Source organism: Trichechus manatus, unplaced genomic scaffold (genome assembly GCF_000243295.1).
Source record: "Trichechus manatus latirostris isolate Lorelei unplaced genomic scaffold, TriManLat1.0 scaffold00054, whole genome shotgun sequence".
NCBI lineage: Eukaryota > Metazoa > Chordata > Mammalia > Sirenia > Trichechidae > Trichechus > Trichechus manatus.
The window spans coordinates 11,874,103-11,887,844 of record NW_004443990.1 but is presented as its reverse complement, the minus strand read 5'-3'; the positions used below and the strand labels follow the sequence as shown (position 1 = coordinate 11,887,844).

The following is a 13,742-nucleotide window of genomic DNA, read 5'->3' as shown; positions in this document are numbered from 1 at the left end:
GAAGCTTTTCTGTTTCTCACACATGGGCATAATGCACATAGACATTAGTTGTTCTGATTCCTTGAATCATTAATAACAAGATGGTCATGACCTGAATCAATTTCACTCTTTGCACAGTATTAGAGCTAGATGTCTTCTTGGGCTTGAGGTGCATTTTAAAACTATTATGTCATCTCTTTGTCTCCCAGTATGATTTCTTTGCACCCCATAGTGATCCTCCCATGGAGGTGAGACCTATGAAAAATGCCTCATGCACACTGAAGCAGAACACACAAAGTTAAGAGCCCAGCCCAGGCTCAGGTGCCCAACAGTCTGGTTTAAATCCTAGTTCTACCTCTTCTAGGTGTCTGAACTTGGGCAAGTTACTCACCCTCTGTGAGCCTCAGTTTCCTCACCTGAAAAATGAGGATAACAGCAGTACCTACCTCATAAAGTGGATGTAAGGATAAAATAATACAAATAAAGCACTTCGTAAAGTACAGAGCAAGCTTTCAATAAATGTTGGCTACTATCATTATGAACTTTTTTGTAACAAATGAGTGGTAATCATCGTCCTTTTTTTAAAATACTCTTTAGAGCCTACACATGCAGATAATTACTACGTTTCTCCTCAGGTCTAGCATCTCTTCTGAACCCTAGATAAATGTCTTCAACTGATTACTGCACATTTTCTCTCTTGTATCAACATTCATCAAGTTCAATATTACACCACAGTTATCTTCCTCCAGCTAGCTTCCTCTGGTCTTCCCTATTTCTATTAATATCATTATTGTCACTGTTTCTTAGGTGTAAAATTTTGTCATTCATAGCTATAAAAAAAGAAGCTGACATTTATTATTTACTATGCATCAGACACTGTTACATTTTTATTGGACTACTTTATATAATTCTCACGACAATCTCATGATGTACAGGCTATTATTGCCCCGTTTAACAAATATAGAAACTGAGGCTTAGAGAGGTTGAATAACTTGTCCAAGGTCACATAACTAATTAGTGGATAGACCAATAATCACGCCCACATTTTTTGAACAACAGACCCTATGCTCTTAAGCACTATCATTGCTATGGTACAGTACCTCCCTATCTCTCATCATTTATATCTAATCAATTCTCAGCTTGTCAGTTTATCCTAGGAATTCTATCAGAAACATATTCCTTTGACTACTCGAGTCCAGAGAACCTGATTTTCTCATACTGATGATGTCTGCAGTCTCCTAATGTGTCTCTTTGCTTCCAGTCTCTCCTCCATCAATTCATCCTTCAGACCATAGCTAGATTCTTCACTCTCTAGAACATAGCTCTCCCCATGTACCAATGTAACCTTGAATAAACTAGGTCACCTCTTTGGGTTGGTTTGTTTCCTGTAAATGAGTGAATTCGATGACCTCAACGACCTTTCAAGTTCTAGAATTCCAAGAGGTTTCTGATAAGTCACTATCCTATCCCCAAACTGCCAGTGGTTTACCAATTAACTATAGCCTAAGGTCTAAATGTGGCATTAGGATTGGAGGAAGACTCATTAACAACCTGTGATATGCATATGACACAACCTTGCTTGCTGAAAGTGAAGGGGACTTGAAGCACTTACTGATGAAGATCAAAGACTATAGCCTTCAGTATGGATTACACCTCAACATAAAGAAAACAAAAATCCTCACAACTGGACCAATAAGCAACATCATGACAAATGGAGAAAAGACTGAAGTTGTCAAGGATTTCATTTTACTTGGCTCCACAATCAACACCCATGGCAGCAGCAGTCAAGAAATCAAGCGAAGGACTGGAGAAACCCCGAGAGTATGGTCCCTGGACACCCTTAAAACTCAGTACTGAAGTCACTCCTGAGATTCACCCTTCAGCGAAGGATTAGACAGGCCCATAAAACAAACAATAATACACATAGCTCAACCATGTATACGAGACTAAATGGGCACACCAGCCCAGGGGCAAGGACGAGAAGGCAAGAAAGGACAGGAAAGCTGGAAGAATGGAAATGGGGAGCTCAAGGTCAAGAACGGGAGAGTGTTGAGACATCACAGGGTTGACAACCAATGTCACAAAACAACATGTGTATTGTTTAACGAGAAACTAATTTGCTCTGTAAACCTTCACCTAAAGCACACACAAAAAAAATCACTTAAAAAAAAAGAAATCAAACAACGTATTGCATTTGGCAAATCTACTGCAAAAGAACTCTTTAAAGAGTTAAAAAGCAAAGGTATCACTTTGAGGACTAAGGCATGCCTAATCCAAGTCATGGTATTTTCAATCACATCATATGCTTCAGAGGACTGAAGAAGAATTGATGTGCTTGAATTATGGTGTTGGCAAAGAATACTGAATATATCATGGACTGCCAGAAGAATGAACAAACCTGTCTTGGAAGATGCAGAGTCAGAACGCTCCTTAAAAGTGAGGATGGCAAGACTTCGTCTCACATACTTTGGACATATTATCAGGAGGTACCAGTCCCCGAAGAAGGGCATCATGCTTGGTAAAGTAAGGAGTCAGCAAAAAAAAGAAAACCCTTAATGAGATGAATTGACATAGTGGCTGCAACAATGGGCTCAACTATAGCAACGATTGTGAGGATGGTGCAGGACTGGGCAGCTTTCCTTCTGTCATACATAGTGTGGATGTGAGCCGGGACTGACTTGACAGCACATAACAACGAGGTCTAACTTCTTAGGATAGCATTCAAGGTTTGTCACTAATCTGATGACCTTATCCCCCTGTTCCATGAGACTGTTGGGAGTGTCTGATTAATTTTTCTGAAATTTCCTACTTTTTCCTGTTTGCATCCTTTGTTTTTGACTAGTTTCCTGATCCCCAACACTGACAGACTTACCTACTAACAACCCTCTTTCTGTGTATCCAGATCTTACCTCTATAAAATCTTTCCCTACCCCATCAAGGCAGCCCAGTGACCACTCTTTCTCTCTCCACAATATTTGATACTATTAATGCAGTTCACTAAACATTATTCCTATTATTATTTTGGGCTGTGAATACATTCAGTTAGTAGCTGTATTCAGCAAGGAGTGGGTGGGAGATCAGGGCAAAGGAATGATCTGCTGCCTGAAGTAGTGAATTCCCATTCTTGGGGGTTTCATGGCTGGATGACTGCTTGCCAGGGTTTCTGGTGAGAGGATTAGTCTATATGCCCACTAAGATTCCTTTTAGCTTTAAATTCCATAAAGACATAGTTTTACGATTTGCTTTGCAAAAACATTTACCTTGGGAAGCCTGGAGGGTTTTATGCAGCGTTGAGAAAAAAAGGGTGAGTGCGGAGTCATGTAACTATGATGGCTCCTAGGAAGAGATGAGACCTTTCTGTTTTCAACTCCCTTCCCCGGTATCTGCCTTGGCAAGATCCTCTCCACCTAATAAGGCTTAAATGATCAATTTAAAAGAACCTAGTTTTAGGACCAATAAGCAACATCATGATAAATGGAGAAAAGACTGAAGTTGTCAAGGATTTCATTTTACTTGACTCCACAATCAACACCCAGCCCTGAGCCCTGGTGGCACAGTGGTTGAGTGCTTGGCTGCTAACTGAAAGGTCAGCGGTCCTAACCCATGAGCTGCTCCTCGGAAGAAAGATGTGGGAGTCTGCTTCCATAAAGATTACCCTAGGGGGCAGTTCTACTCTGTCTTACAGGGTCGCTATGAGTTGGAATCAACTCAACGACAGCGGGTTTGGTTTTGGTTTTAGGATATAGTCTTATGGAGTCTACCAATCAGCCACATTGGAATCATCTGTGAGCTTATTAGAACTGCAAACTCTTAGGCTCCACCTCAGACTTACTGAATCAGAACATGCATTTTAACAAATTCCCAAGTGATTTGTTTGTATATAGAAGTTTGCGAAGCACTAGTATAGCGGACTCCAACCACTGGAAAAATGCTTTATCAATAACTCTATTGAACTGACATTTAATACACCCTCTCAAAAAAAAGAAAAAGAAAGAAAACTAGGAGTCATCATCTATTTTTCTTTCTCTCACACCCCATATCCTATCCATCAGCAAGGCCTGTTGACTCTGCCTTAAATATACATCCTGTAACTTAACACTTGTCTTTATCTCCTTTGTCACCACCTATTGCAAACCACCAGCATCTCTCACTTGAACTACTATTGCAGTCTTAACGTATGTTTTGATTTTACTTAAAAACAATTATTTTTAATTTAAAAATAACTACAAATTCACAGGAATTACAAGAAACAAACAAACAAACAGGGAAATCCATATATACTTCACCCAGTTTTCCCCAATAGCAACATCTTCCCTCACTACAATATCAAAACCAGGAAGCTGACATTGCTACAATTCGCAGAACTTACTCAGATCTCTCATTTTACATGCACTCATTTGTGTGCATATGTGTACAGCTCTATGCAACTTTATCACGTGTAGATTTATGCAACTGCTACCACAATCAAGAAAAAGAACTTGTCCATTACCAGAAGACTTCCTCATGTTACCCCTTTATAGCCACAACTATCCCCTTCCTCCTGTCTTTCCCTCCTGACAATCACCAATCTGTTCTCCATCTCTATAATTTTGTTATTTCAAGAATGTTATATAAATGGAATAAATCGTACGTAATCTTTTGATACTGGCTTTTTTCACTCAGCATAATTCCCTTGAAATCCATCCAAGTTCACATATCCGTAGTTTGTTCTTTTTTGACTGCTGAGTAGTATTCCATAGTATGGATGTACTACAGTTTGTTCAATTATTTACTGGTTGAAGGACATTTGGGTTATATCCAGTTTTGGGCTATCACAAATAAAGCTTTTATGAACATTTTGTATAGGCTTTTGTGTGACTAGAACCTAAACTTTGATTTCTCTAGGATAAATGCCCAAGAGTTCAATTACTGGATTGTATGGTAAGCCCATGTTTAGTTTTATATGAAACTGCCAAACTGTTTCCCATAAAGCAGTCAGAATGATCTTTTTAAAAAGTGTAGCAGATGACATCATTCCTTGTTCAAATCCCTCCAGTGTCTTCCCACCACAACTTAATCTGGCGTCTCTCCAACCCCATCTTCTCCCACTCAATGCTTACCATAAAACCCTACCCTAGACAGTAGACTGACTTGCTACCCCACTTCGTGCAGATCTATTCTGTTGTCACTTCCTCAGAGAAATTTCCCCGACTGACCTTTTAAAGTAGTCTTCCCCTTCAGTACTTTTCCCCTGCCCTTTTTCTTCACCAAAAAAACCCAAACCCGTTGCGGTCCTACCAACCCTGTAGGACACAGTAGAACTGCCCCATAGGGTTTCCAAGGAGCGTCTGGTGGATTTGAATTGCCAACCTTTTGGTTAGCAGCCGTAGCTCTTAACCACTACGCCCCCAGGGTTTCCTTTTTCTTCACAGCACTTATATAATGTCGCACTGTATTATTAATTTGCTTATTTGTCTATTGTTTCTCCCTACTCTCAACTCCATCAGTAGCTCTGAAAAAGTTTACTGCTATATCCCCAGGGCCTAGAATACTGCCTGGCACGTAGTAGGTACTTAAATAACTTATTCCATGACTGACCTAAAGAAGGAATGACTACTTATAAACACGTTTTTCTAAGTCAGGTGCTCCTTCAGTCTTCATGCAAGGTTTCAGCGCCCCCTCTCGGGGAACCAATTCGCTTGCGAACAAACGAAATGAGTCACATAATCTGAAAAAAAAAAAAAAAGAGCGAGAAACTACCGGAAGAGCACGAAACTAGTACCGGAAGTTAAACCACGGAAGGCATCGTAGAATGACATCCTACCCCGAAAAGGAAGAGTAGCCGAATGGTGTTCTGCAAAATGGGTTCTCCGGCATCCCATTTGGACAGAAGCGTTCCGCGCACGTCCGTGCAGAGAACCACGTGGGGCAGGGGCACGTCTCCGGTGCCGGCGGCCGCTTCCAGAATTGAGCTCCAAGCAGCTGGAGGGGTGAGAAGGGTTCGGGGTCCTGAAAGGAAAGAAAGACGAGTGGGGTCGGGGGTGAAGAGGGTGGATGAGTTACACTTTGAGAGGCAGGGAGGGGGCTCGGATGGGAGGAAAGGGTCGTGGAGCCTCTGTCGACAGGTGCAAACCTGCCGCCGCACGTCCCACGCCACGTGGACTCGCCTTTGTCCGTGGCTGCCTCTCCCACCCCGCCGCGAGTACAGGGGTTATGCATTATTTATCTCTGCCGAATACAGTGCCTGGTACTTGGTTGGCGCTCAGTAAGTCTTTGTGGAATGAATGATAGGTACAGATTCCGCGGGTGGGAGGGGAGGAACACTTACAGGGGCTATTTTTGGTTCTTCAGCCCCATTTTCTCCTGGGGGCTCTATGCTTGTCCCGCGCTTCAATCTGGATTTTCCACCCAGTACCTGGCACTTTGTCTCTTTTCCTTGGAGGGAGGAGTGATCGTCATTGAAGACATTTTCTTTGCTCATATTGAGTCCTAGGCTCTGTAGTTAGGTATTGGGAACAGACACAGGAGTAATTCAGTTCTATACGCAGATCACGGACCATTGGTGAGACAGACAGATGAACAGAAAATTCAGACACAGTGTTAAGGTGCTATAATAGGTTAAGTAAATTACAAGAAGATAGAGCTAGGAGTTGGTGCTACTATCCACATCAGGGATTGTCTTCCAAGATAAGGGGCTTCCTCCTCCTTTCTCATTGTGTTGAGACAGGGCAGGTCACGGGACCAATTTCTTCTGTAAAAGGACGGTCTGGAATAGATGGTTTCTAGGCTTCCTTCCAGCATGGTGTTCTGTGAAATTACAGTCCCATATCAGATACTACTATTAGCTGTAGTTCTGTAGTCAGAATATTCACTACATTTTAGGGTATAGCATAATTGCATAAGGTTGAGGCCGGGAATTCTGGTTTCTGGCCCTAACTTGTAATCTGCACCTGCTTTCCCACTTATAAAATGAAGGTGTTGTTATGAAACAATCTGTAAAACCTTTTCCAGTTCTAATACCATGACTGTGGCATTAAGTCAAACTTTATTTCATATTGCCTTCTACCAGACGTCATTTTCACATTATCATTGTTTTCCCCATCTGCATTACTGACAAAGATAGTGTCTTATTTTTACATCCCTTACCTTAGTTTGCCACAGTACTGAATCAAGTGGGACAGAAATGACAGCCCCTGTTTTTGGACTCTTCTCCATTTTGGGATATTAATTCATGGATGAGGGGTGGGGGGAATTGAGATTTTGCTAGAGACTTGCAGTTGACATAACGGATTTAAACCATCCTTTTGGGGTAATCGGCTTTAAAAGGATAATGATGTAGCTAGGATATTCAATGCTGACTCACTCATCCACCTGCCAATCCCCAGGACCATGGCCAACAGTGAGCGCACCTTCATTGCCATCAAACCTGATGGGGTCCAGCGGGGTCTCGTGGGAGACATCATCAAACGTTTTGAACAGAAAGGATTCCGCCTTGTTGCTTTGAAATTCATGCAGGTAAGTGGACTCCACTCTTCCTATTTTGATGCTTTGGTAGTATAGGGGAACATTGTAGGTTAAGTTCTCTGTTTCTTTTCTCCTCTCATTTTTAGACTTCTCTGTGGTAGTGTGGGCACAAATGTCCTGGAACCTGGAAACTCCTCAGTGGGCCAGCATCATGACCGAATCTGGGAACAAACCATGTTATTTGGGGCTTTAGAAAATAGTCTCTCCTTTCCCTTAGCAACTCAGAGTTCCACGTATTACTGCGGCACTGTAATTTCTGAGTCATTGCTGGGCATGTTTGAGCTACTGGCCTCAAGTTTCCTGAGCAGATAATTTTAGAGGATTTTTTTTGTCCTCCTCTGAGGCAAGTTGTTTTTCAGCAAGGAAGTATTTCCATCATCAGTTACCACCCACTTAGTGTCTACAATGTATTAGGCACCATTGGAGCGTGCGGGGAGAAACTGGTTTTGTCCCTGGGGAGGCCCTCCTGAAACGGCAGAAAACAGACAACACCTGCAAGACACCTACAAAGCAACATTTTAATAAATGCAAAGGATTAATTGATCAAGAATCCTTCTTCAAACAAACCTAAGAGATGATAATTCAAATTTCTAATGCAAATAAATTAGGGGACAGTCTTTTTTCTATTAAAGGAATCAACTCTGGCATCTCCTAGTGCATTTTAAATTTAGTTCCTGTGTAATGTTTTAGAAAAACTGCTTTAATATAAAGGGATTGAGCTGGAAGTTAATGCTGAGGGGAGAGCATGATGGAATTATTAGAGCCAGGTGTTGGACAAATAATGCTTTCCAGAGACTTTGCATATTGAACTAGGTTTTGAAGATGAAATGAAAGTATTGTTGATCAGGCATTCACTGTGTAGGGGGCACTGCCAGAGGCATTCTCACAAATGCCTTCTCATCTAGCTCTCGTGACAACCCTGAGAGGTGGGTTTGCCTGTTTCTCTGATTGTCAGTGATGAGGAACCTGAGGCTTGGTGACGTTAAGTCACGTGCCTAATAGTATATAGTCTGAAATGCAGCTGGGGTTTCAGCCTGGGTCCCTCTGACCTCTAAGTGCATGCATTTTTTCCTTTACACTGAGTTTCCTATCAAGGACATGGATTTGGTGAAGAATGAAAGGAGGGAGAGGAGGGATAGCTGCCATGAGTCAAAAGAGTTATTTAAGTGTGGAGGAGGGACGCAAGGGAAAACTTGAGCCCCCCCCACATCGTGTCTTTCCCTCCCCCCTAAAAAAACAAACCAACCCTGTGAGTACTTTGCAGACTAAAAATAGTTGGAATCAACTAATAGAATTAAAAGGTTGTTCTGGTAAGGGAAGGTGAAGTCCATGGTGTTAGGAGACTGCTGCTATAAGAGGTGAAGGGACAAGGGTGAAGGGTAGATTGCTACCATGGAGTGATCACATGGCTGTATAATTTTACTTTGGCAAGGGGTGGTCAACCAGGGCCTGAACTGTAGGATATCCTGGATGTATTTGTAGGCAGCAAATCTCCACATTTGTGTGTATCACTGAAGTGTGCAGTATACCGCATATAGTGCTGAACTGGAAAAACTAAGGGACCCTGTCAGACCCTCAATAAGAGTGTGTGCAGTGGCAAAGAGAGAACCCAGCCAAGCTGAGCTGGAATTGCTAAGCAGATGGTCTGTTCTCTAGCGAACTTGAGTTGTTCCCACGTACCAGCCTTGCAGTAAGAGAGATTCTGATTCACTCTTCAGCAAAATTATTTATTGCTAGATGTCATGCACTTTTGGGTGGCTTGCAGATACTGGTGGGAATTGCTTGGTCACTGCACTGGTCCTTTATCCTCTAAATAAATGTGGAACATTCTTGCCAAGTGGCCTGGTTTGGTTTGCTACTTATCAAATGCCAGGACTACCTTCCTCTAACATTTTAATTAGGGTTTGTTCTGGGAATGCAAATTTATTGTATTAGTTTCCCTATATGTAAATGAGCCCTGCTGGTGCAGTGGTTAAAGCACTCAGCTTCTAACTAAAAGATCAGTGGTTCAAATCCACCAGACACTCTGGGGAGAAAGATGTGGCAGTCTGCTTCCATAAAGATTTATAGCCTTGGAAACCCTAGGGCAGTTCTACTCTGTCCTGTAGCGTCACTATGAGTTGGAATCGATTCAACAACAGTGGTTTTTATATGTAAAATGAGATGGCTGAATTCAGTCCTAGGGTTCTGTGGCTTTATTTTGATCAGTCAAGGCGGAAAATTGGTACAAAACTAAAGAAGCACTTTTAGTTTTTGCCACTACTTCCTATGGTTGTGTGAAGAATGAATTGGATTATAATCGAATCAGCGAGCTGAGCACTCATGTTTTTAAGAGCAGGATGGGTGAATGGGCGTTAACTAGACTGCTGGTTCTACAGTATAGTTTTTGGGCCCAATTCTTATTCTCTACCCTGTGGAATAGGCTTCTGAAGACCTTCTCAAGGAACACTACATCGACCTGAAGGATCGTCCATTCTATGCTGGCCTGGTAAAATACATGCACTCAGGGCCAGTGGTTGCCATGGTGAGTGTGCATGTGGGATGCTGATTGGAATGACTCAATTGGGAGTAAAGATGATTCCTGTTTCTGATGCAAGGTCCTTATTGAAGAGCAAGAAACTGGGGCTGGGGGCATTGGATAGGATATGACCCACCAAAGACAAGGTGCATTTGCTTTCTACACTGAAGACCCATGGCTGAGAGAAATCAGGAGAGGCCTGCCTGACTGTAAGCTCCTGGAGGGCAGGAAGATTGCCTCCTGTTTATTGCAGTAATTCTTCCCCAAGTATGTACTGGTTGTCACCTTTGAGCCAGGCTCTCTTCTCAACACTGGGGATACAGCCATGAATGAGACAAAATAGTTACCTTTCATTGCCTGCACTTCTTGGGGGGTGGGGGGTGGGGTTGTGTAGTGACGAGCAGACAATAAGTAAATTAAAAAGTCTATGTATTGGCTAATGATTAGTGATAGGCACAGATTTGAAATAAGATGATGTGATAGTGAGTGACCACTTTAGATTGGGTGGTTAAGGAAGGCTCTCTAAGGTGGAGATTTTGAAGTCAAGATCTGAATGACAAGGGGGAGTCAGCCATACACAAAATCACAATGAGGAGCATTCCTGACCAATGAAGCAGCATATGCAAAGGCCCTGAGGTAGGGACGAGCTTGGCTTTTTGAAGTACAGAAGAAGGTCGGAATGGCTGAAGCCTGATAAGTGAGAGAGAAGGTAGGAAGAGATGAGTTCAGAGGTGTGGGTAGGGGCCAGATCGTGGGTCACATAGTGTAGCATTCTACGTATGCTGTTTAGCCATGAGAGATTTTACACTTGACACTTTAGAACGACCACTCTGGCTGCTGTGTCAAGAGTGGGAGGTAGAAAGGCGAGAGTGATGGCAAAGAGACCAGTATTCCCAATGCTGGAACACGTAGGTGTTGCATAAAATATTTGTTCAGTGAGTGAATGCTATCTGAAGCAACCTGTTTCTTTTTTTGAATTAGTAGTTGCCAGGTTTTCTGCTTAGATTGGTTTTCTTCCTTGACTGTATCTTCTTTTGTCCTTGGAGGTCTGGGAGGGGCTGAATGTGGTAAAGACAGGCCGAGTGATGCTTGGAGAGACCAACCCTGCTGACTCCAAGCCTGGGACCATACGCGGGGACTTTTGCATTCAAGTTGGCAGGTGAGATTTGGTGCTTATTACTGTTTTTCAAGATCCATGTTAGTTGCCAGAAGAATCTGGGTTTCTGAGGCTGGGAATGGACATGAGATAATATGCAGGAGGATTTTTAATCAGAGTTCATTGTTCTTCTCCCTGGTAAGTTGGTGTTTGGCTTTGAGGGCCCCCTGCCCTTGGTCGTCAACATCACTGTGGCTGTGCCTCTGTTGAGAGTGTAGAACCTGGTGCAGTGCATTTTGCTGGCCAGAGTCCTTCCTGAAGGCTCTCACTACCTGCATCAGTAATGCTAGGATAGGAAGGGCATTCTTCATCCTTGCATTAACGGCAGCCATGGGTGTTTTCTTTTGACATTGTCTAATGTACATGGGGAGTCTCTGGGTGGTGCAAATGGTTAAACACTTGGCCGCTAACTGAAAGTTTGGAGATTCTAGCCCACTCAGAGGTGCCTTGGAAGAAAGGCCTGGCATCTACTTCTGAAAAATCAGCCATCGAAACCTTATGAAGCACAGTTCTACTCTGACACACATGGGGCCACTATGAATCAGAGTCGACTCAATGGCAACTGTTTTGTTTTTTAAATGTAGGTGGAGCTTTGGCTTTTTTTGCTGGCAATCGGAGGAGGGTTTCTGGGCAGTTTTATCTTTCTGCGTTTGATAATGTGGCCATCTTTCCCCACCCAGGAACATTATTCATGGCAGCGATTCTGTGGAGAGTGCAGAGAAGGAGATTGGCTTGTGGTTTCAACCTGAAGAACTAGTAGATTACAAGAGCTGTGCCCAGGGCTGGATCTACGAATGACATGAAGGCAGACCACAGGACTTTTCCCACTCCACTTCCCCTCTCTTCCATGGGCAGGGGACCAGGCTGTGGAGTAACCTAGTTATTTCTGGGGACTTCCTTGTAATCTAGAGGGAAACTTTTGAAGCTGTGAGTGCTCCTTGTACAGTGTTATGTGCTGCCATCAAATTAAAATGCATCATCCCAATTCATTGATTCATTGAGTTAGTTACTTTGTATTGCCGTATTGCTTTGTATTGTTTTTTTGATTTTCATGTACTCTCTATAACCTGAGGTAATAGTGCAAAAAATACATAAATTATTTATATTGGCCTGAGGGATACCTACAGTGTTCCAAATTCTGTGCCCCCTTTCCCCTGACCCCAGTCCCATCCACTCTAGGCACTGAGCCAGTCAACTGGCATCTATTCATGATCTGCTAGGTTGCCAAGACTGGACTGGGCACAGAGGATTCTTTGGAAATAAAAACTTTCTGTTTTCAAGAAGCTCTCAGGGACTCAAGTGGATGGGGGAGTGTGAGAAGTTTTAACTACTCCAAAACTCAGAAAAGCTATGTGGACAGTAGGCCTGGGTCCCTGGGATGTCCTTAAAAGAAGCAGAAGAAATCCTGTAAGTAGCTTTGATTTGTTAGGGTGTTGATTTGGCTGCTTTAACAAAGATAGGAATTTACTTCTCTTTCATTTAAAAGTCCAAGCTGGTTGGTGGGGATCGGGGTAAGGGTGGTAAGGCTCTGATCCTTGAGGCTGTCCAGGGACCCAGGTTCCTTCTAACCAATCCAAGATGGATTACCACCCAATGACTGCCTTCCCGCAAGTTGGGAAAGGAAGCAGAAGGAGCATCTTCCTTTTAAAGGTACAACCCTGAATTTACTACCTTCATTTCCCCTCAAATCCCATTGATCAGAACTTGGTCATGTGAATATACCTAGCTACAAGAGAAACTAGAAAATTTAGCTGGACAGTTATGTGCTCAGATAAAACTCAGGGGTTCTACTATGAGAAAGGAGAATGAATGAATAGATATTAGGGCACAACTATGTATCTCTGCCACAAGCTTTAGCAGGTTTTCTTGGTATTTTCCCTGTTTACCTGGCTTTGGAGCTGGGTAGAGGCAATAAAGGAACCCTGGTGGTGCAGTGGTTAAGCCATTGGCTGCTAACAGAAAGATCGGGGGTTCGAACCCACCAGCAGCTCCACAGGAGAAAGATGTGGCAGTCTGCTTCCATAAAGATTACAGCCTTGGAAACCCTATGGGGCAGTTCTACTCTGTCCTATACGGTTGCTATGAGTTGGAATCCAGACGGCAATAAGTTTGAGTTTTTTGTTTTGGTTTAGGGGCAATAGAGGGGTAGGGCCTTCTCAGGAGGGAAGAGTTGCGATGGGGCTACCTTTTCTTTGGGGGCAGCTAAAGGGTAGATACATTTTCTGTTTCACACAAAGTGTAGCCTGTTTGTTTTGTGGGGTAAGATGAGAGTACCAGGATTCGTGATGACTGAATATGTGTGTAATGAGATAGGAGGATTATATCTACCCTAGTTAACTTAAGGTCAGTCTTTCTAGGAAGGTGTGGTGTGATGGATTGCTTTTGTATGGCCTTTCTCTTTATGGTCTTTTGACTCCTGCTGGATGATTAGGTGGAACTATCCAGGTTAGGTGCCTGTGGCCCACCAAGGGAATTGGACAGTTTGCTAATAGTGTAAATAAGGTGCATGGCATCCTTGTGGAGTGGGACCATGCAAATAAGGTATATGGAACCCTAAGGAGGGGATTGGTCAGTTTTGCCATCCCC

The 13,742-nt window shown here is 42.9% G+C and overlaps 1 protein-coding gene across 1 annotated transcript; it reads left to right on the top strand.

Moving 5' to 3' along the window:
* The first annotated feature begins 5,874 nt into the window (after positions 1-5,874).
* On the top strand, positions 5,875-12,141 carry LOC101348353 (nucleoside diphosphate kinase A). The gene is made up of 5 exons (XM_004377914.2): positions 5,875-5,948; positions 7,344-7,473; positions 9,905-10,006; positions 11,047-11,159; positions 11,837-12,141. Exons 2-5 carry the CDS (start codon positions 7,348-7,350, stop codon positions 11,952-11,954), a joined length of 459 nt encoding a protein of 152 aa, XP_004377971.1. The 5' UTR covers positions 5,875-5,948; positions 7,344-7,347; the 3' UTR covers positions 11,955-12,141.
* The last annotated feature ends 1,601 nt before the right edge of the window (positions 12,142-13,742 follow it).

Bases quoted from the DNA above. Each gene is read 5' to 3' on its own strand.
- LOC101348353 (XM_004377914.2), top strand. From the start codon at position 7,348: ATGGCCAACAGTGAGCGCACCTTCATTGCCATCAAACCTGATGGGGTC. The intron at 7,474-9,904 runs GTAAGTGGACTC...CCTGTGGAATAG, and splicing joins TTGCTTTGAAATTCATGCAG to GCTTCTGAAGACCTTCTCAA. The intron at 10,007-11,046 runs GTGAGTGTGCAT...TTGTCCTTGGAG, and splicing joins CAGGGCCAGTGGTTGCCATG to GTCTGGGAGGGGCTGAATGT.